General features: G+C 35.0%; 1 protein-coding gene and 1 long non-coding RNA gene across 51 annotated transcripts in view; both read right to left on the reverse strand.

The window, feature by feature from the left end:
* The window catches only part of ptprc (protein tyrosine phosphatase receptor type C), an 82,855-nt gene that overhangs the window by 25,579 nt on the left and 34,646 nt on the right, over window positions 1-22,630 (reverse strand). For 19 of the 50 annotated variants that reach the window (XM_087304376.1, XM_087304365.1, XM_087304378.1 and 16 more), the window contains 13 exons: window positions 7,969-8,049; window positions 7,842-7,865; window positions 7,502-7,741; window positions 6,839-7,018; window positions 6,578-6,700; window positions 6,337-6,459; window positions 5,128-5,277; window positions 2,791-2,949; window positions 1,481-1,701; window positions 1,339-1,399; window positions 1,105-1,207; window positions 985-1,016; window positions 802-902 (listed from right to left, as the gene is read on the reverse strand). In XM_087304376.1, the coding sequence (XP_087160502.1) occupies window positions 802-902; window positions 985-1,016; window positions 1,105-1,207; window positions 1,339-1,399; window positions 1,481-1,701; window positions 2,791-2,949; window positions 5,128-5,277; window positions 6,337-6,459; window positions 6,578-6,700; window positions 6,839-7,018; window positions 7,502-7,741; window positions 7,842-7,865; window positions 7,969-8,049 (1,598 nt within the window). Of the gene's footprint in view, window positions 1-801; window positions 903-984; window positions 1,020-1,104; window positions 1,208-1,338; window positions 1,400-1,480; window positions 1,702-2,790; window positions 2,950-5,127; window positions 5,278-6,336; window positions 6,460-6,577; window positions 6,701-6,838; window positions 7,019-7,501; window positions 7,742-7,841; window positions 7,866-7,968; window positions 8,050-9,265; window positions 9,605-22,630 lie in introns of those variants that run through there. The other 31 variants (XM_087304375.1, XM_087304352.1, XM_087304377.1 and 28 more) reach the window with 5 other exon arrangements.
* Window positions 14,291-17,054, reverse strand: LOC141380327 (uncharacterized). The gene is made up of 5 exons (XR_015522038.1): window positions 16,584-17,054; window positions 15,500-15,626; window positions 15,238-15,323; window positions 14,897-14,939; window positions 14,291-14,799 (listed from the first exon to the last, which is right to left on the reverse strand). It is a non-coding gene; the product is annotated as an uncharacterized LOC141380327 (long non-coding RNA).

Below are 22,630 nucleotides of genomic sequence, written 5' to 3' on the forward strand. Positions count from 1 at the left end.
ATTATTGTTTTACAGTGTTACTAAAATGATGCTAAACTGATGGCGCATCTGCAGCTATATCCTATTTAGACTACACCATGAAACAGACACATGATTAAAATACATAAAATCATTATTTTGGAGTGTTTGTACAAGTCGGGATTCGAACCTAAAAGTCATTTGAAGCACAGTAACAGCCTGCACAGGCACAGTCCACTAGGCCGTTAAAAACAGATATTTTTATGACCCTGGCACTCAAATGTAAATTTGAAAGGTCTCAAAGCGCTTCTGAAATGATCAATGCTTTGAATCGCTTTAGTCGTGACCAGGTGTTTCGAAACACCTTAATCATGTGTCCTGGGTGTTTTGAATCATGCTTCGGTGCAGTGTTTCGAAACACTAGCGCTTCGGGATCTCGACACTGTGTCAAAACATCAGTTTCACGTCAGCCATCCCTATTGAATTCCTGTTTAGTTTTTGTTTGAGTCACTCTCGTGCTTAATTTTTGCACTTCACGTTCTTGTCGATTTTGGTACATTGCCTGTCCCTTTGTCAATTTTTGGATCTTTATTGTTTGACAATAAATGTGTTTTGCTGCACTTGGATCTTTCCCTTGTTTTTGTGAAACGCAGTTATGATAAATACAAAACTAGTTTAGATATTAATAATGGTCATCAGTAGTTTGCAGAACTAATCAAAAACATATGTATCAGATATTTAGATATTTATAATTTTTAATTTCACAGTATATATATTTTCCATTAAAGGTCACATTTAGGGACCGTAGTATTAAAAACATTGAAAACTTTTATAGAGAATCACCTGAAACTCATCCATAAACAGTCGGCTCTCATCAGCAATCTTGGTCCTATAAGCATCAATTAAACCTTCTGGATAGATGGGCTCAACCCTGCGCAGGGGCTCTAGAAATGGACAAGAAAATATATTGTTTAGAAATCCATTCACCATCAAAACACACTGATTTTAACAGAGTAAATGACATACGTGTAAGACAGATTTCGTCTTCCTCAGGAGTCCTGCTGCGAGATAAGCACAGATAAACACTACGCTAATATTATAACAATAATAATGTTTATATCATTTAAAAATATTTGAGAAACAGACCGTTTTCTTTTCAGCAGGAAAATTTTGTACAACACAAAAAGGAGAGCAATTGAAGTCACTACGATAAGAAACGCCAAGAATCCGATGACAGCCGTATCGTTATCTAAGAAAGAAGCACAAATCTCCACTTTCAGGACTATTATTATGTTTGAAACATTTTATTATATAGTACTACAAAATATTTGCCATCCCTATGTGGGTTTGACTTTTAAAATAAGAAAGAGTTTATCTTACATCTAGTGGATGTGGAAGTTGAAACAATGGAGTATTTGCCATGTCCATTAATGGCTGTAATCTGAATGAAATAAATAAATATTGTGAAACACAAAGCAAAACACTATAAGTGACACTAAGGCAACTGCAAAAAAATAAATACCTTAATTGTATAGTTTGTGAGGTAGTAAAGATTTTCAAATAAAAATGAACAATTAATTGAATTATTGTATTTATTTGTATTTCCAGAGCTGGTGAGTTCGAATTGATATAATCCTCTAGGCCCATTCCATTGAGTTTCAGTCAGATTCTTGCAATTCACTAAAAAAGAATTGTGAGATCTGCCAGATACATTGACATCCTTTTTATCTCCAAACATAGGCTCTATTAAATAAAATAAAAGAAAAGACAAATGTTATTTGATTCTGATCAAGACACACTTATTTACTGTATGATCTTAATGGCATTTCTTTGGTTAAACGTTTAGGAAAAAGTCTTTAGTTTAGATTAATACTAAGATGCTCCATGGGATAGTTTTACAGCTTCCAACATCAAACATAACTTGAAACAGTAGTATTTCTCAGAAATAGAAAATGAACAATTTAGCAGAGCAATATTAAGCCAAGTGAGTGTAAATAGTACAAATATTTAGTATAAGAAAGCAAAAAACAACATGTATTCTAATTTCACTGTAGCACAAAACATCTTTTTAGATTTAAGAAACCACTGAGAAATAAATATCACAATTGCATTATCAAAAATATAATTTGCATTAAACATTTTCAGCAATATAAATGAATTAAATAAGTACAGTAATGTTCAAAATGCATTGTCTGAGGTTTCAAAATAGTTTTATTCATGCGTGAGATGACATTATCATTAATTTGCCTCAATTGATTTGCTCTGCAAAGTTTGGACTTTCAGCAGAAAAAAACGCACACTGAACTGAACTAAACTGAACTTCAACTCTGAAAACTGGTTTGACAGTTTCAATTAATTAGAACTTCTGTGTTAAGCTGCTTTGATACAATCTACATTGTAAGAGCGCTGTAGAAATAAAGATGAATTAAATTTAATTGAATTGAATTTGATAGTATTCATGTTATTATCAAACCAACAAAATCACATCCTGATAATTCAGAAAGAGAAAGGACTTACAAAAAGTCTGTATTTTAAATTTATAATATATGAAAAAGTGAAATTATATCACACTAGTAAACAAACCTTTTTTTATCTCAAAACAGCAGACATATTTCTGAAAGTCTCTGAAAAAATCATTTGAGCCAATAATCCAGTGACCCATTCATTAAGACCTGCTTTGTTGTAAATGAATCAACAATTTTGAAAGGATACTTTGAATGGTTCAGTTATTGCGAAAAAAAAAAAAAAAAAAAACACTAAGATATAATTCGGTCAAGAATGCACACCCAAAGTCAGTTACTATGAAACAAATGTAAAAATAATAACACTTACTGTAAGATTTTGTTCTTTGTATAAATCTGGTAACAAAAGGTTCACCACCAATTGTTGAATTGATGTGGGCTGAAATACTGCATTTGTACTCCGTGTATGCACTTAATTCATTAAATGTGCAATTTACAGTGGTTGCATTGATTTTATCACATCCATGAACTGAAAAAAACATACAAATATTTGCCAACAGTTAGTACATCACAACAGTATTAAAGTCCTAAAGATATTCAAAAAGATATTCAAAAATCTACAATCATTTAAACATATTTTGTCACATAAACCCCTCAATTGTCACCCCACTTTTGAGTTCTCACTAGAAAAATTTCTAGTTTGTCTAGATTCCACTTCTGCATTGCAAAAACTAATTTATATCATAATATAAAGCCATGTCTGTCAAGCTCAATCATCTGATAGAGTATGTAAACGGGCCAATGAAATGCCAATGAGTTGGCAGCGTCAGCTTGCACAGCTGAAGCTTGTTGCAATCAATTTGGCAATTAGAGCCCAGTGCGTGCTAAGCAGAGCATCCATTTCGCTTCAGAGCCTTTCACTAAGCTTCTGAGAGAGTCAGTGAGGGTTCCTCCAGCTGTACTACAGAAAGAGAGTGAACGAGAGCGGTCTTCCGGTCCAGAGTGTGTGACATGCAGTGGCAGACAATCGTGCTGAGTTTCTCTCATGCCTGGCGTTCTTTGGGTCCAGTTCTCCAGAACGGTTTGTGTTGTTGCAAAATTCCTAAAAGAGCAACACGGTTGGGCAGCATGACTTTTTCAAGATGTCGCTCCTACTGTGCATTTCTGGATGTGGTGGTTTTCTGTCCCCAGATAATGGGCACGAGCACTGCGTTTCATGTCTGGGGGCCCAGCATGTTAATGCGGTGCTCGCGGGCAGTGCATGCCATCACCACAGTGGCATGTCTGTTGCGCAGTTGAGATCGTGGCTCGCTCTTGCAAAGGGGCTACCCACCCCAGTTGTCCCAGGCTCTTCGGTGGGCACTCGGGCAGATCTGAGGGTTACAGTGGGATTAAATGCTCGGGCTTGCGGACCTCTTGCTCCTCCATGCGCTCCATCCAAGCTTCAAGTGAGAGAAGCGGTCCATCCTCGGATGGCCGGCCTCTCACTTGATGACACAGAGGCTCAGATGCATCGGAGGATGGGCTATCATTGTCTAATGAAGGACTCAAACCTGCTACCTCCCTTCGTGGTAGCGAGCGCAGCGTCAGATCTAGAAAAAAACATGATAACTATGCTTTCTTAGGCTGCTTCGGCTGTTGTCCTGGGGATGGTTTATCCCCCAGCCCTAAGGCCGGACCGACTAGATGGGTGTATGTGGAGGATTAAAAAGGCAAGACCCTCTAGCCTCCCATCCCTTTCTTCCCGGAAGTGTGTTCTTCCCGGTTATTTGCCCCTTCGAAGCCAGAGCCCACCAAGCCGCAGCCCAGGTTGCTTCCACCCTGCACGCTATAGACCATGTGCTTCCCCCCTCCTGGTACAACAGCGATCGTAGCGATGAAGCCATTAGCGAGGGCTCTGCCTGCCTGGTTAGCGCAGGCCAGCCCTTCGTGGTGGCTCAAACACACAATGAGACTTGGCTAGGTGAATCAATTGGCGAAACGGCCTCCGAAGTTCACGAGTGTGTATCTCACCAGGGTCAGCCCTGTGCCCGCCCCTGTCTTGCGAGAGAAGATTGCTGTCCTCCTGGCGAAAGATGCAATCTAACCAGTCCCTCCAGCCGAGATGGAAAGCGGGTTTTACAGCCTGTACTTTAACGTACCCAAAAGAGCGGTGGGCTACAGCCAATCCCAGATCTGCAAGTTTTGAACCACTGTCTTCACAAGCTGCCATTCAAAATCTTATGCAGAAGCACATTCTCCGGTGCATTCGTCCTCGGGATAGGTCTGCAGCAATAGACCGGAAGGATGCGTACTTCATGTCTCCATACTTCCACGTCACCGTCAGTTTAACTGCAGTCAGCTTTTAAAGGTCAAGCCTGGAAGTACAAGTCCTCCCCTTCAGGATCTCTCGGTCTCCACGAGTTTTCACCAAGCTCGCGAAGGGTGCCCTGGTGCCCCTTCGGCCCGAGGGCATCTGCATGCTTAATTATCTCGACTGGCTGATTTAGAGCTCACTGGATCAGTTGATTACGCACAGAGACAGGGTGCTTCTGCGCCTCGACCTATTGAGGCTTTATGAACTCTTACCATTACCATTGCTTTGGCACTCACTACTTTACTGTTTTTTATATATTTATTATCTGTTTTTTTTTGTTTTGTTTTTGTAATTCTGTTGCACTGTAGAAGCTCTGTCACGAAAACAAATTCCTTGTATGTGCAAACATACCTGGCGATGAAGCTTTTCCTGATTCTGATTGGCATGTGGCAGAAAAGCTATGCCATATAATTCCTGGACAGTTATCTCCTGGGTTTAGAATTCTTGAAATCACAATTGAGTTGTTGGTTACTGCTTCGTACAAATTTGTATAGGACCAATCTGTAATGATGTAAAAGGTTGAAAGCATGAGGTAAACATATATGTTGCGAGATGTAACTTTGTTTTATTATGACTAACAGTTGTCTCTTTTGCTATGCTGTTCAATTTAATGATATTTTATACAAACAAACAAACATTTTGAATATAATCATAGAGTGTATTTTAAAACGATGATGTCAATATTTAGGTGTAAAAATACTACATTTATCATGCATCAGTCAAGCTGTATTAAAAATAGATTACCCATTTTTGTATCATAATTAGACTTATATATATATGAGCAATAGAATTATATATATATATATATATGAGCAATATCATACTCGTAGCAGTGCGATATGTCTGTATATCGACACTGGTGGGAGGCGTGCGATGCTTAGTGCCCCCACCAGTGCAAATATACAGCCATATTGCAACGCTACGAGTCTGATATTGCGTTTATACAACAGTTTGACAGCATAATTGTGTAAATTAAAACAAAATCAAACATGGAGAGTCTCAAAAACCCTTTTGTATGTGGAACTACTTTCTTCCACATTGGATTCAAATCATAAGTTGACAGTTAAACAGTTGAGCAAGCATCTTTTAAACTTTAGATCTGTAGTGTCTGCTTTTTGCTGGCTGCATGTGGGCGGAGTAATACACAAAGGGTAAAGAGGCTCTAGGAGTTCTGATATTGCAGAATATCGCACGGCTATCAGCCAATCAGATTTGAGAATATATATAAACTAAACTTTCTTAAACTGGACAATTTATTTTCAACACCAAAACAGTGCTGCAGCACAGCTCAAGGTCCCATTATTGAATTTTAAAGCATAATTATAATCATAAATCTGAATCAATAGGCAATTTATATTAAAATATACAGTGATAGAACTGTTTGAACAATTTACTGTGTTAGTATTTAATTAAGTGGGATAATGTTTAAAACTGATGTACAGTCACAGTACATTTATCTACTGATGAACACTTGTAAATAAACAACCAAGTTTTACAAGTTTGACTGCATAATTGGTAAATATTTGCATGCGTGTGAAATAGTTTGAATCAGCAACTCACTGCAACTGATAAGAATGTCTGTTGAAGTGCTATTAACAAATGTATTGTAATATTTGTATTTTCCGGTGCAGCTGTAGCTTTTGCCAGGTGCCAAATACGCATCTTGATTTAACCTCCAACATTCTAAAGCAAAAAGCAAAAAAAAAAAAACATTAAATCATTTTCTTTAATAATCAGCTCATTAAAGTAATTTTCAAATAATAACATTTTTATAATACTAACAAACATTGACATTACTTACTTCCACCACCACAGTCAATCTCAAATGTATCATTGCAGTCACTCATTCTGGTTTTATTGAGTGGTTTATTACTCCACTCGAACTTAGTGGGAATAGTTTTGTTGTATTTCAGTTCAGGTTTGACTGAAATGAAAACAACAATACATTCAATTAGTATGTGAAATTATATCACTGATGCAAATTATATGACTCTTGTATACATTTTTCTTAACAGTGGTCTAAAATAATATAATAATAATTATCTATGTACTAAATAATTACCTGGGGGCATGAGGACTTTCATTGCGTAAATGCATTTGTCTAGGTTAATTTCAATTGATCGCTGAACACATGAGTCTTCGGCTGTTATGTTTGCACAACCTGTCAAGTTCCATTTTTTATCTTCAAAACACACTTGCTTGTCACCGACATCTATGGCAGTATATTCTTTACTTTCAGAGTCTAAAAACAAAGAAATTCTGGTCACTCTTTACAATAAGATTCCATTGGTTAATGCTAGTTAATGCATTTAGTAACACTAAAGTAAGAACGAACAATACTTGTACAAAATTTACTAATGTATAATTAAAACCTAAATTCTGCTTGTTAACATAAGTTAATCATTATGAGTTCAAAAGGACTAACAATCAACTACTATATTTTTATTAACTTACATTAAATACATGAATATATGTATTGTTTACTGTTAGTTCTGGTTAATAATTACATCAATCACTGTAACATAAACTAATGGAAACTTATTGTAGTGTTACCGAAATTATTTACACAGAAACAGACATTACATTCCTGGTTTACATCAATTAATGAAAACTCAAAGTTATGAATTAAAATCAAAACAACATTTTTAGCCATGCTATTTAGAAGGAAGAATTTCATATTCATATCTGGCAAAATCACATAGTAATGTCCCTGTAAATGACTTACCGTTGGAATAAAAAGAGTTTTTCCCCTTGACAGTACAGTTGTCAACGTGGATGGTGTATTCGGTGCATGGTTTTAACATTTTAAGTGGTATTTTGAGGGGTGAAATTCCATTGCTAATTGTCTCAGTGTTGTGCTTTAACTTGATTATGTACGTTTGGTTTTTATAGTCTCTTGCATTATTGGGGATTGAAGACACATTGATTATTGCTTCAGTCTCATTCCATGTTATGTTGTACTGACCTGTAAGTGCAAATGAACATTAACAAATTAATAAGAAGCAAATTATAGATACTGAACATCGCAAACAGAGGTGACTTCACAAAACAAGTGCAATACTCACATGTCTCTTCGCTTATTTTGGCACCTGGAAAAAGCAGAAATTTATAAATTAGTCATAACGAATCAAGTTATTTTGTCACAATAATCTGTAATCATTTGTACTGAGAGCACAAATGGAATGAATTTACCCATGCTGGTGGTCTTGACTGGGGGTATGGGTGAGGTGGGTTGCATGAGGGTGATGTTTGGAGGTAAGCTGGTATCATTCACTAGGTAACAATAGAAGAGTTAAATCTGGCTGCCCAGGCCACAGATCACCTTATAAGCTGTGATCAATAATGTGATCATTCATTACATTATGTAATTCTCAAAAGATTATCCATCTGATGCACAATATTGGGTCTAAAGTGACCAGAGTGAGTTTTTTTATTGTACAGGTACTGTATTTTTTTTTTTTTAGTTCTGCTTATTATTACATGATTTCTATAAAAGTCTCATTACGTTTCTTCTAAATCTCTAATTAAAATTTTGTCTTTTTGTTTTTGATAATTGAGAGTGTGTTAGAATAGCACACGTTATTCCAAATCCTCTAAACGACTATTTTTTATGTTTGGAAGAAATGGCATGATGTTTACACTAAAAATGTATTTTATTTTGAAACATGCAACTATAAATCATGAATCTAGAGAGAAACTAAAGAGAGAAATCTAGAGATTTGTCAAGTGGTACTTATTTTTTCCAGAGTTGTATACTGTATAAATGAATTTCATTGTTTAGTATTCCAAGTATTGCTTAATGAAATTTCAATCATCTCAAATCCTAATTTTCATTGTTCTTTTCTGAATTTGTGAGTAAATGTACTTGCAAAAGGTTGTGAATATTTAATCTACAGTATAAATACAACTGAGCTTTTTGTAAAATTACAAAAATTAATTTGTGGAAGTCAAAAGCAAGAAATTTGATGAATACCTGCCAAATACTTTAAATGGTAAAATATTATTGAAGGAAAACAGCTTGAAAGCCATGTATTTTTGGTCAAAGAGCCACTACTGTACACTCTTGCATTCACACACATACACTACTGTTACTGGAAGTTTTGGTAGTGCTTTGTTGTTGCAAGGTCCGTGGAGGTGAGGTTGGTGTGTTTGCCTTGTTAATATTTTCAGTATTATTACCTAAAATGGATTAATGAATAAAAAAAAATTGGGGAAATTTTTGATGACTTGAAATAATACTAGATTTTTGTTCCTTTTTTTAAAAAAAGTAGCCCTTAAATTTAATGTATTATAACAACAGAATGCATACACTCGACAGTATCCAAATATATTTTAGCAAACTAAAACTCAAAAATTCGTGGTTTAAAAAAAACAGAATGTCAAATACGATGATGACATTAAAGAATGATTACATGAGGAAGAAAAGTTGATCTTTTAAACAATATACAAATTAATGAAAAAAATTTACTTAATGGTAATACAGTGTTACCTGGAGTGGTGATGATGACGTGTTGTTGCATGATGGTGCGTGAAGGTAAGCCTGTAGGTTTTGTGTCATTTATATCTTTAGTAAACATTATAATGGCTGTTATAATAAATTACATTTTTATATAATAAATACACTGACACTAAGGAAGCTGGACAATACATGGCAAGTAAAATTAGCACCAAAAATTGACTCATTGTTACAATAAACTGCAGAAGTTCTGCAATATACATAGGCCTACATAAATTATACATTTACACTACACAGGTCCCGAAAGTATAAGGTTTTCTTACGAGACTTTTTAAACTCTCACAAGGGTTATTTTTATGATTAACTGTTGACTTCTATGCCAAACACTTTGAATTGATTGCTACCAATTGAATCCATTAGAATAACACACTGTTATCTATCAATAAGTGTTTCAAATATAATATAAACAAGCACATACTGTATATAGGTTAGTGATCATGAATTAAGCTATTTTGTCACAATAAACTGTAATCATTTGTAGAGTGAGCTCAAATGGTGTGACTTTACCTGTGCTGGTCTTGGTGACTGTGGGTGAGGTGGAGTGTATGAGGGTGGTGTTTAAAGGTGCTGGAGGTGCTGCTGGTGTGTTTACTAGTTAACAATATAAGAGTTAAAACTGGCGGAACAGGCCACAGATTAACTTATTAGCTGATACTGTTGATTTAGTCATGTCAAAGATGAACCATTTACTGCACAATATTGGGTCTAAAGTAAGCAGAATGAGTTTTTATATTTAACAGGTTTGAGAAGCCAAAAGAAAGAGCACTATAGTTCTCAGTTTATATGGGTTTACTGTGTTTAATGAACTTTCAATCGACTCAAATCCAAATTTTCATTTTTTCCTTTCTTACTTATTTAATAAAAAAATTGCAAATATCAATGGTTCCTCAATTTGTCCTTTTTGACCAATAGGAGTAAAATCAATGTAGAGTAGAAATAAAAAAGATTGCGCTTCATGTAGGTTAAATATCAAAAAAGTTATTTGTGGAAAACAAAACATTTATTTAATGAATACCTGGAATTAATACAAGATAAAGTATATTTAATTCAAAAACATCCCATAACTGGAATGACACAGGAATTAAAAACAGGTCATTTTAGACCCATTTTATCAAAGAGTTATTATATACTGCAGTAGTATTAGCCATGTCAAAAGAAAGGCAGGAATCATTTGTAGAGAGAGCTCAAATAATGTAACTTTACCCGTGCTGGTTTTAGTGACTGTGGGTGAGATGGAGTGCGTGGGAGTGGGATTTGCAGGTGCTGGTGTTGCTGCTGCTTTCACCAGTTAAAAAAAGAAGAGTTTAATCTGGCTGATCAGGCCACAGATCACCAGAACAGCTGATACTGTGTATTGCTGTGATCTGTGATGACATCCTGCACTACTGGTCAAACCCCCTAATCAAAATTACAATTTAAAAAATGATGCTAACCTTGCAACATGGCCAACACCCTTGGAAGCATTTATACTTGTACTCATAATCCCTAATATCTGCGGAGAGACATATGATTCCCCTTATATCAAATATGTGAGCCATTTTCTTAATGTTGGCCATAAACAATGGTATAGTAACTGAAGACAGGGTAAAAAAAACAGAGGTAAACTGTATAAACACTTGAAAAATGAAAGCCTAATACACTTTTGTTTAGTTTTTTATTTATTTTTTGTTACTTTTTGTTTTGTTTTGTATTCTGCTTAATTTTAGTACTATCCCCTAAATCAGTGCTCCCTAACTGTTTTATCACTGCAGACCAGTCAACACTTTACAATTTTACCTGGGAGGTTGGGGGCTGTGTACTTAGATTGCTACTGTAGGCGACAATCAACCATTTTCTCAAAGGTTGACAAGCTGACAAAACATTGCTGCAGCTCTGATACAAGTTTAATTTATGGATGAATTTAAAAAGCACTGCAGTGTTTCTCTGAGAAAATAAGCCTATACCGAAATGTGTATATTACATACAAAATAAGAAGTTGATTGGTCAGTTCATATTATGCGACTCGAGGTGCACTCGCAGCATTCTGAAGATGATTCCAAATGGGGGCGCTTGGAAGACATGAGCATGTCGCTCTCAATATGTGCACACAAGCCGTGCGCATCCATTGGAAATAGCGGACCGCCAACATTTGCTGTCTCCAGCAGTTGATCTTCTTACACAGACATGCTGGATTCATCTGATTTGTTGACAAATGTGTTGCGGATTAATTCACTAGCAGTTAATGGGTCCTTCACTGGGCCTTTTCTCTTTCATAAACTTTCCAAAATTGTTTTAATTATTTTGCTAGCTTGTGGATTAAAAAAAAAAAAAAAAAAAATATATATATATATATATATATATATATATATATATATATATATATATATATATATATATATATATATATATAGAGAGAGAGAGAGAGAGAGAGAGAGAGAGAGAGAGAGAGAGATTTTTTTCAAAATAAAAAATTGTTAGACTCAGATAATGAATAAGATGAAAATAATTAAGGAGTTTAATGCTTGAAGGTAAGGTGGTACTGGCCTTTTGGTCTTCTAATGCTGGTAGTTGGTGATAGAAGAGTTTAGAAAATGACAGGATATTACTGCACTTTTTAGCAATATTACTCCAGACTTAAGCCTGATTTATACTTCTGCAAGAGAAATTTCCAAAGTAACATGAATTCACTGGTCAACAACTGCTAAATTGTTAATAACTTTCACCTCCTCATATGTTTCCATAATGTCTCTGCAGGAAAGTAAAGGGAGTTTCTGGATCAGTGGGAGTTACCTAAATTGGTTAACAAGAGGGCTGGTTTTCAACCTGTTTGGCTCATTATATCAGATTTATTTTATTTGACAAATTTACTTCATTGATTCTGTAATTGATCCTGTGGCCTATTTAAGAATGCTGTGGATGTGCACTTATCTCAAATATCTACATCAAGCTTGAAACTGTGGCACCTTTTCATTGTGGACCAGCAAACATGCAATAGACCAATGCAGAAGACACTGATTAAACTAGATCAAGCCACACTTCTTCTGTTATCCTGGATTTCTTTATTCTACTTCTGTGCAAAACCCTTCTGGATTGCTGTTGCTGTTTTGTTGTAGCATATAGGTGAGTGAAGGAGAGTTTGATGTGTTTGCCTTTTTATCTCTGATACTACTCTCTAAATGATGATTATTTTTAGATTAAATTAAATGTTGCTCATATGATTAGTTTTATTCAACCTATATGGGACATAAAAAACCTCAAAATATAATGTCAAATGCAGCATTACCTGATTTTTTGCTGGTGTCTTGTGTTGAGGCATTGAGTATGGGTGAGAGTGTATTGTTTTTCATAGGCAATTCTGAATCAGAACCATTCCCTACATGTGAATGATTATGTGATCAATGTGTTTTCTCATAAATATTTGCATATAGATTAGATATTAGTTATGTACATGTAAATATAATAATTAATAGTGGATTTTCATTCATTGATGTTCAAAATTAGATATTACATTAGTCATATTAAATGTTACAAATGGCACAAACACCACTGCCTGCATGTCAACAAATAAAATATATAGGAGATGAAATAAACTAATCCTAAAAAAACATTAAAGTCTAGATGAAATATAAACATGAAGACCACTGTAGCCTAAAGGGTTTGCTAGGGTTTTAAACAGCCAATGAATAAGTCTGTCTGTCAGTCTGTCTGTCTGTCTGTCTGTCTGTCTGTCTGTCTCTCTGTCTGTCTGTCTGTCTGTCTGTCTGTCTGTCTGTCTGTCTGTCTTTCTATTAATCAATTAATCAATCATTTAGTCAACAATTGATCAATAAATAATTAATCGAATTATTAATCAATCAGTCCGTCTATCAATCAATCAACAAGTTAGTCGTTGATCAAACAGTCAATCAATCATTCAATTAACCAATCAATCAACTTATTAATCAATCAGTCCGTCTATCAATTAATCCAGTGATCCATCATTTATTCATTCATTCATTTACTAAATCATTCAGTCAGTCAGCCAATCAATCTTGAAAGTATTAATATACATCATTTTTCTTGAAGCATGACATAATGGTAAGATGGAGGTCAGGGTGTGAAAGTGTTTGTAACAGACTAGCAATGCAGGAGTGTGAGTGTGTTGATGTTGTGGAGTCACCTTTATCTGGGATGCTTTCAACAGGCGTTTTGGATGTGGTGGGATTGTTGTTTGATTGAGGGTCTGTAATGATGGATTGACACCATGAAATATCTAAGCATATGAAGCTTTCGAAAGACACATACTCAACAGGACAAATCGAGTGTTGGGGAGTAGCTAACCTTAGCTTCTATCTGTGCTACATTTTCAGCAGCTTGACCGAAGCTCAGCCACTTTTGATACAATCTAACTTTTCCAGTAGCTAGTTACTTTTTCCAGCAAGTAGTGAAGTAGTTTAACAGCTACATTACATTTAGTGAAGCTGCAATGGTCTGAAGCAGCACAGCATCGTCTTACAAGATTACACACTATAATACTATATTACAGCCATCTGTTGCTAATTATCACACATCTCATTGCTTTACATTATTTATTTATTAATTTATTACTGTTATTTGGTCGTAGCATTCAATTCATGAAGTATTTCAACAGTTGTCAGTCTAAAGTAAGAGCATGGTGTGAAGGCTTCAATAATATTTCTTATCAAAATGGAGACATTAAGTTTATTTAAATTAATTTATCTTATGTACTTTATTTTATTTTTTTAGAAAATGCTATCATACACAGCAAAATGTGGGGACCCAAAACAACTCTATGGGTGTTAATTTCAACACTTTGAAAGTGTCTCATGGGGTCCACTCAAAACAGACTTAAATCAACACTTTCAAAAGGGTTGGCACATTGACACCGAAGTAAGGGTTAATTTTAACTCAGGGCAGAGTTAAAAAATGTAACTATATTTAACACCACCTGGTGTAATATATTATTTTATTCAACTCTCTTGAGTGTAAATATGGTAAAAAGGTCAAATAGACTGTAAATTACAAAATAAAGACATTTTATTTAAAAAAACATTCACAACTTCAACAATTCATTCAATTTTTAAAATGCAACAATGTCAAATATGCTTTAAATGTTTTATTAGTACAGACAGTATCAACAAAATATGATGTCCAAACTTTATGTTTCATCAGAGCAATTTGAAAGTTCAATATATCGTCACTCATAGTTTTCTTCTGAACGCATAGTTTTCTTCTGAAATCACATTTTAAACAACTTGGCGTGCAAATCTTTCACTTCTGGTGTTTCCTTGGTCCTCCACATCAAACACAGCAGTTTAAATGAAGGTATAAATGCTGTAAACTTGTGTGAAAACAAACTGGAGCTAGGAAATCTCATCAAGCATGTCCTGTGAATGAAGTGCTTCCCAGCCACAGGATGACCTTTTTATCCATGACGATGTAGCAGCTGCTGATCGCTCGTCTGGTGGTTCCTGATGCATGGATATAGGGTGATGCTCATCTAAGAACTCTTCAAGACTCCAGCATGACTAAGATAAATGTTTGAAAACAAATTGCAATCAAATTCTATGATATATTTAAAAGAACATTTAAAGTAAATAAAACATTCAAGAAATCTAAACTCACCTTTTGAAAATCTTCATGATGATCCACAACTTGACTCTCCCAGCTGGTTGAGGTGACAGGATATGGAAAAGTAGAAAAAACACATACATCACTGTTGGATCTCCAAAAACAATTAGGTTAACCACTATGACTAGAACTAGAAAAACAGGCAGCTGTCTGTCCAGAATCCTGAATTTAACACAACACTTGGAGCAAAATTTAGAGGAGCTTAAAATCTTTTATATCATTTAGTGATGCTGACTTCCCCAAAATATTGGCCACAGTGTAAAAAATATTCATAAACTTACAGTTTTCTGTAAGCGTGTGCGTGCGTGTGTGTGTGTGTGTGCGTGTTTCTTTACCAGATTCAACTTGTTAGGCCCTTTCAGGTCCAGTATTGACGCCACCTTTCCTGGAGTCTAGCAGATGTTTCAGGTCCAAATAGAATCTAAAATATTAGGATAAGGAGAAGAGGAAAAGTGCAAAGCAAAGAGCAAAACATTATTTAAGTAAAAGTTCACCCACAATACAAAACTTATCACCTTCATGTCATTTGTTATTCTCTAATGCTCTAATACCCTCTCAGCTTATTATGAAACAAATACAGAACTTTATCAAACATACCTTCATTATTATCACCACATATGACCAAGAAGGTGTGCTTGGTCATTTCACCAACTCTGGAAATACACCATCCGTCTCTAATCAGCCACCGTCACAGGGTCTTGTGTTATTGTACAGAGAACTGTGGCTGTTAAAAAACAACAACACATTAGTATCTAACACATATGCATAACCTTCAGATAAAAAAGAGAGATGAACATCACAAAGTATGCCTCACACATTTTCACATATCTTTTGATTCAGATGTTGATTATTGATAATAAATCTACAAATCAAACCTGTATCATCATTAGGCTGCTCAAATATGAATCAGTTGATTAATTTTACAGACAGGTGGCTGTTTACAACGCACTAATAAAACGGAAATGTTGTGTACAGTACATGCTAAGTTTAGCCTATAGTTTTAAGCACAATATCATGCGGGAGAAAAAGCTTGACTAAGATGTTCCTGACAACAGAAATAGCCTAACTTACTAACGTCAGACATCCCGAGTTGGGAAAAGTCATTTTCGGGGGATACAGAGTTGATTTGCGGGAGGTAGCGCGAGAGATAAGTACCTGAAGAGCAATGGGATGAGCTGCGCGCGACGTACCTGAAGAGCGGTGGGGGTGACTTGAGCGCGACGTACCTGAAGAGCTGGGAGGGATGCGGTGGAGAGGGGCGTGCAAAGTGTTTATTGACCGGGCGGGAGACGCGCGATTTCCGGGAGATGATCATTCATTTGCGGGCATCTACTTGGGCATCTGGGAGTCTCTGTGCATTTGCGGAATAACGTTAACGTTAGTCCCGCAACTTCCGGGAGACTTCTGTAACGTTAAATGTCTGATAAAGTGCAAACGCGGTCATTTAAAGACATTAATGTTAACATTCCGACTTTAATGGTTGTCAACACTTAATATAATTCAAGCGTACGTTATCACACGAGTCTAAGTTATGGACTAATGGTATATGGACGGCCACGAATGAACCAGTTTAAAAGGGCCGCGGTGTTTAAAATAACCAAATTGACGTACACGAATAACAAAAAATCATTTGTTTCAGTCAGGAAGCCTTTTACAATTAAGCATATGTTCATTTACTCACCAGATATGTTTTAGAAACTCTCCAGAGCTTATGGAAACCGTCCTGTGTTGCCGTTAGCATCCGGGCAGAGTAGGCTAACGTTAGGCGGCTCCGGGGATTCCCTCGCTAGTTTGCTTAGAATTAAAGGAGAAGTGTCGATTTTATTTTACAGATGGGTAACAACGCACAAAATGGCATTAAGCGTGACAGAAATGTGCTGAACATGTACATTTGATGTTTTTATGCACTATGTATGCGTGAGCATATATAAAAACATTCTTGAAAAGAAGTCAATAGTAATGCAGTTAAGCTAGATACACAAACGACCATGAATGAACCACAGAAGTTTAAAATTGTCACTCCATTCTAAAGTTATTAACTTAAAAACATGTTTACAACTGTATTTCCTTAAAGAAAGTCAGTAAAATACCAACATTTAGGTAGTTTGACTCACCAGTTGCTGTTCTAAACCTCAGATGGAAAATGGCGTCTGGAAAATTCTTCAGTGACTGGGGCTGCATGAATTCCCGGATGTTGGAAATAACACCACCAAGTGTAGAAAAGATAACTCCTTGATTTCGCACTGAATAAAATCAATTCTAACTCTTATTATATTCATTTATCAAAATCTAACTCTTTAACGTCAACACTTTACTCTCAAATGCTTCAACACCGAGAATTTAACTCTGATGAATTTGCTGTGTATGCTAGATCTGACTTAATTGTTTTATTATTGCAATGCAACATTTGTTGCATTTTTGTATTTTTAACTATTATTTGTAAACTATAAAGCTTCGTAGCTTAAGTTTAATATTGGCCTTTAGGAACTTAGCTTAGCTACTTTTGCTGATGAGTAACTTGTAGCTTATCAAGTTATTGTTTCAGAGTAGCTTCCTCAACACTGAACAAATCATAAATTGATTTGGGTTTTGGAGCTGGGAATTATTTGGGTTTTGGCATTGAGTAACAGATGTACCCGCTAAATGATAATGAGCATAATGAGAAAAGTTAATCTTTTAAACAATATACAAATGTATTAAACACATGAAACTGAATGTAATGCAGTGTGAACTGGAGTGGTGCTGATGTGTTGTTGCTTGGTAGTGTGTGAAGACAAGCCTGTTGGTTTTGTGTAATTTATATCTTTAGTAAATATTATAATGGTTTTTATATTAAATTACATTCTAATATAATAAATACACTGACACTAAGGAAGCTGGACAATACATGGCATTTAAATATAGCACCAAAAGCTGACTATAATTATTACTATAAACTGCAGAAGTTCAGCAATATTTATATATTTACACTTTACAGGGTCCAAATATGAAGTTTTTACTCACAGTTTTTATAATTACCTGTTGACTTTTATGCCAAACACTTCAAATTGATTGATACCAAATACAACTGTTAAAATCATATACTGTTATCTATATCAATGTGTTTAAAATAGTACATATTGTATAAAAAAACATATTTTTTCACATATTTATTGGTTATTAATCATGAATTAAGACATTTTGTTACAATAAACTGTAATCATTAGAAGAGAGAGTTCAAATGGTGTGACTTTACCAGTGCTGGTGCTGGCGACTGTAGGTGTGGATGTGGGTGTGGGTGAGGTGGAGTGCATGAGGGTGGTGTTTGAAGGTGCTGGATATGCTGCTGCTGCTTTCACTAGTCAACAATAGAAGGGTTAAAACTGGCAGATCGGGCCATAGATTACCTTATTAGCTGATACTGTTCATTTAGTCATGTCAAAGATGAACTCTTTAATGCACAATTTTGGATCTAAAGTGAGCAGAATGAGTTTTTATGTTTTACAGGTATGAGGAGACAAAAAAGAGAGCACTTCTCAGATTATATAGATTTACTATATTTATTAGGTATGTGTTATTTTATAAAGGTCAGATAACTTTTCTTCCAAATTTCAAATTTAAATGTTGTCATTTAAAATTAGCTTTCATTTGTTGTTTGAAAATCAGGGTTATTCCACCAAATATTGATTTCAACTCTTTAATCTCAAAATCTTCTACAATTGAAACATTGGTTTGCCTAAAGGTAAATATGAATATGTTTGAAAATATAGCATAATTTTGTAGGTATCAGTAATAGGTAATATTTTTGTCATTTAAAGTGTCTTTCACATCGTACACAGAAAGCTGTGCACTATGAAACAGATGAATCTCAATGGCTTGCACAGTGCAAGATTGGTTTGTTGTTGCACCAATCAAAGACCTCAAGCTGACAAGCTCGCCACAGTCAGAGTTTAAAATAGGCGGTCAGTGCAGCACATTCTGTGTGCGGTGTGAAAGCTGCTTTATGCAACAAAAACAGCTACATTTTATTTTAAATTTGGAAGAAATATAGTCAGGAATCATTTATACAGAGAGCTCAAATGGTGTGACTTTACCCGTGCTGGTGTTGGTGACTGTGTGTGCGGTTGTGTTGGAGTGCATGAGGGTGGTCTTTGGAAGTGATCTGGTTTCATTCACTAGTTAACAACAGAAGAGTTAGAACTGGCTGACCAGGCCACAAATGACCTTATTAGCTGATAGTGTGAATTACTGTTTAAGATGAAATACAACAGTAGTATTAGCCATGATAGATAGGCAGGAATTGTTTGTACAGAGAGTACAATGGTGGTGTTTTACCAATTGGTTTGGTGGTGGGTTTAGGTGAGCTTGAGGAGGAGAGTGTGGAGAGATTGGAAGTGGATGCAGGGAGTTTAGTTGTTGAAGGTATGGTGATGCCATCATTTTGGCCTTGTTATGTTGGAAGATGATGATAAAACAGTTAAAAATATGACTGGCAAGAAAATTACTGCACTGAAAACTAATCTAGAATGCTGTATTGCTTGACACAAATAAATGCACTGATACACATTACAGCAAAGGAAATATGGAAAAGCAAGTTTATGATCGTGTGACATTCGGCACTACTGGTCAAAATTATGATTTTAAATAAATGTTTTCTTATTATACACAATTTAAAATAAAATTTATTTCTGTGATTTTCAGCATTATTACTCCAGACTTAAGCCTGATTTATACTTCAGCATTAAGCAACGCTCTACCCCACGATGGAAACTTTGCAACATGGCCAAAATGAACACATTATCTCTAAAATCTCTACAGTGACATTGGTATTCCTCTTATATCAATGTTTTGGGAAATTTTTTCTTCATTTTGGCCACAAACAATAGTATAGTAACTGAAGACAATGTAAAAACACCAGTAAATAGATTGTAAACACTTGAAAAAGGAAAGCTAAATACACTGTTACCTGCACTGATGGTTGTGTGTTGCGTATGGCTTAGTGGAGGTGAGATTGATGTGCTTGTCTGGTTATTTTTAGTACTATCCCCTAAATGATAATAGTTATTAGAATTAATGTAATTGTTGTATTCATCAATATGTTTATACAATCTAGAATAAGATATAAAAAAAAAACTGAAATATAATATTTAAAACACTGTTACCTGAAGTGTTGGTGATGTTTTGTTGTTGCAAGATGCGTGGAGGTGAGGTTGATGTGTTTGTCGGGTTATTATCTTTAATAGTCACTAAATGATATAGGGTGGTTATTGGAATAAATGAAATGTTTTTCTTGTTCATTACTTTTACACAATACATAAATTTGTTATATTATAAATAAAGTTGTTATATTAAAGTACATTCTTATATAATAAACACACTGATACTAAGGAAGCTGGACAATACCAGTTTTTATAATTACCTGTTGACTTTTATACCAGACACTTCAAATTGATTGCTACTAATTAAATCTACTTGAATAGAATACTGTTATCTATATCAACAAGTGTTTCAAATATTATATATTGTATAAAAAAGCACATATTTATAGGTTAATCATCATGAATCAAGACATTTTGTCACAATAAACTAATCATTTGAAGAGAGTGTGATGTGAAATTGGTGTGACTTTACCAGTGCTGGTGCTGGTGCTGGCGACTGTGGGTGTGGATTTGGATGTGGGTGTGGATTTGGATGTGGGTGTCAGAGAAGTGGAGTGTATGAGGGTGGTGTTTGAAGGTGCTGGAGGTGCAGCTAGTTAACAATAGAAAAGTTAAAACTGGCTAATCAGACCACATATTACCTTATTAGCTGATACTGTTCATTTAGTCATATCAAAGATAAACCAAGCTGACAAAACATTGCTGCAGCTCTGATACAAGTTTAATTTATGGAGAAAATTAAAAAGCACTGCAGTGTTTCTCTGAGAAAATAAGCCTACCGAAATGTGTATATTGCATAAAAAATATGAAGCTGATTAGTCAGTTCATATCATGTCACTCAAGGTGCGTTCACAGCACTCTGAAGATGTTTCCAAATGGGTGCACCTGTAAGGTGCAAGCACGTCGCTCTTAATATGCACGCAAGCCGTGCGCATCCATTGGTAATAGCAGACCGACGACATTTGCGGTCTCCAGCAGTTGATCTTACACAGACATGCTGAATTCACCTGATTTGTTGACAAATGTGTTACGGATGAATTCCTTGGCAGTTCATGGGTCCTTCACTGGGCCTTTTCCCTTTAGCAAAATGTCTGTTTCTTACTTATTTTGCTAGCTTGGGCGTTAAATTTTGGCACTCAAGTGAGAGAAATGTAACTGAGAGAATACTGTTATTTTTCAAAATAAAAGATTGTTCAGACTCAGATAATGAATAAGATGGAAATAATTAAGGATTTCTTGCGTGATCTACAGAGTGGTACCAGACTGGGGTTTGGGGACCACTGCCCTAAATGATAATAGTTATTAGAATTATTTTAAATGTTGTTCTTATCAATACGTTTATACAATCTAGTATGGGATACACAAAAACCCTGAAATAAAATTTTAAACACTTTTACCTGAAGTGTTGGTGGTGCTTGGCTGTTGTGAGATGAGTGGAGTTGAGGTTGGTGTGTTTGTCTTGTTATTTTGTTCAGTATTACACACTGAATGATAATGATTATTAGAGTAAATCAAATGTTGCTTTTATAAATGTTTTTTTACACAAATTAGCATGTGATGTTAAAAATACTAAACAAAACTGAAATATAACGTAAACACACTGTTACCTGAAGTGTTGGTGGTGTTTTGTTGTTGCGAGGTGCTTGTAGGTGAGGTTGGTGTGTTTGTCTTGTTATTATTTTCAGAATTATTACCTAAAATGGATGATTGAATCAAGTAAAGTGTTTTTTAAATATAACAGTTCAGTATGGGATAACATGGTGACTCGACATTATACAACATATAGTTTAGCAAACTGAAACTCTGATGTTGTGTTATTTCACGGCAGTGCGTGAAGTAGACAATTTGTTTTTGTGTCATTTATGTCCATAGTAAAACTTATAGTGGTTGTTAAATTAAATGACATTTTTCTATATAAATACACTGACACTAAAGAAGTTGGACAACACGTGACGACTAACATTAGCACCAAAAAATTGACTATTATAGTTACAATAAACTCCAGAAGTTCATATTTATATATTTACACTTTACAGGGTCTGAAATTAATTTTTTTCTTACCAGATTTTAAAGATCAAATATGTGGGCCATTTTCTTTATTTTGGCCAAAAACAATAGTATATTAACTGAGACAATGTAAAAACACCAGTAACCTGTTTTGAACACCTGAAAAAGGAAAGCTAAATACACTGTTACCTGCACTGATGGTTGTGTGTTGCGTATGGCTTAGTGGAGGTGAGATTGATGTGCTTGTCTGGTTATTTTTAGTACTATCCCCTAAATGATAATAGTTATTAGAATTAATGTAATTGTTGTATTCATCAATATGTTTATACAATCTAGAATAAGATATAAAAAAAAAACTGAAATATAATATGTAAAACACTGTTACCTGAAGTGTTGGTGATGTTTTGTTGTTGCAAGATGCGTGGAGGTGAGGTTGATGTGTTTGTCGGGTTATTATCTTTAATAGTCACTAAATGATATAGGGTGGTTATTGGAATAAATGAAATGTTTTTCTTGTTCATTACTTTTACACAATACATAAATTTGTTATATTATAAATAAAGTTGTTATATTAAAGTACATT

The sequence above is a fragment of the Danio rerio genome, chromosome 22 (assembly GCF_052040795.2).
Source record: "Danio rerio strain M-AB ecotype USA chromosome 22, GRCz13ab, whole genome shotgun sequence".
Taxonomy (NCBI): Eukaryota; Metazoa; Chordata; class Actinopteri; order Cypriniformes; family Danionidae; genus Danio; species Danio rerio.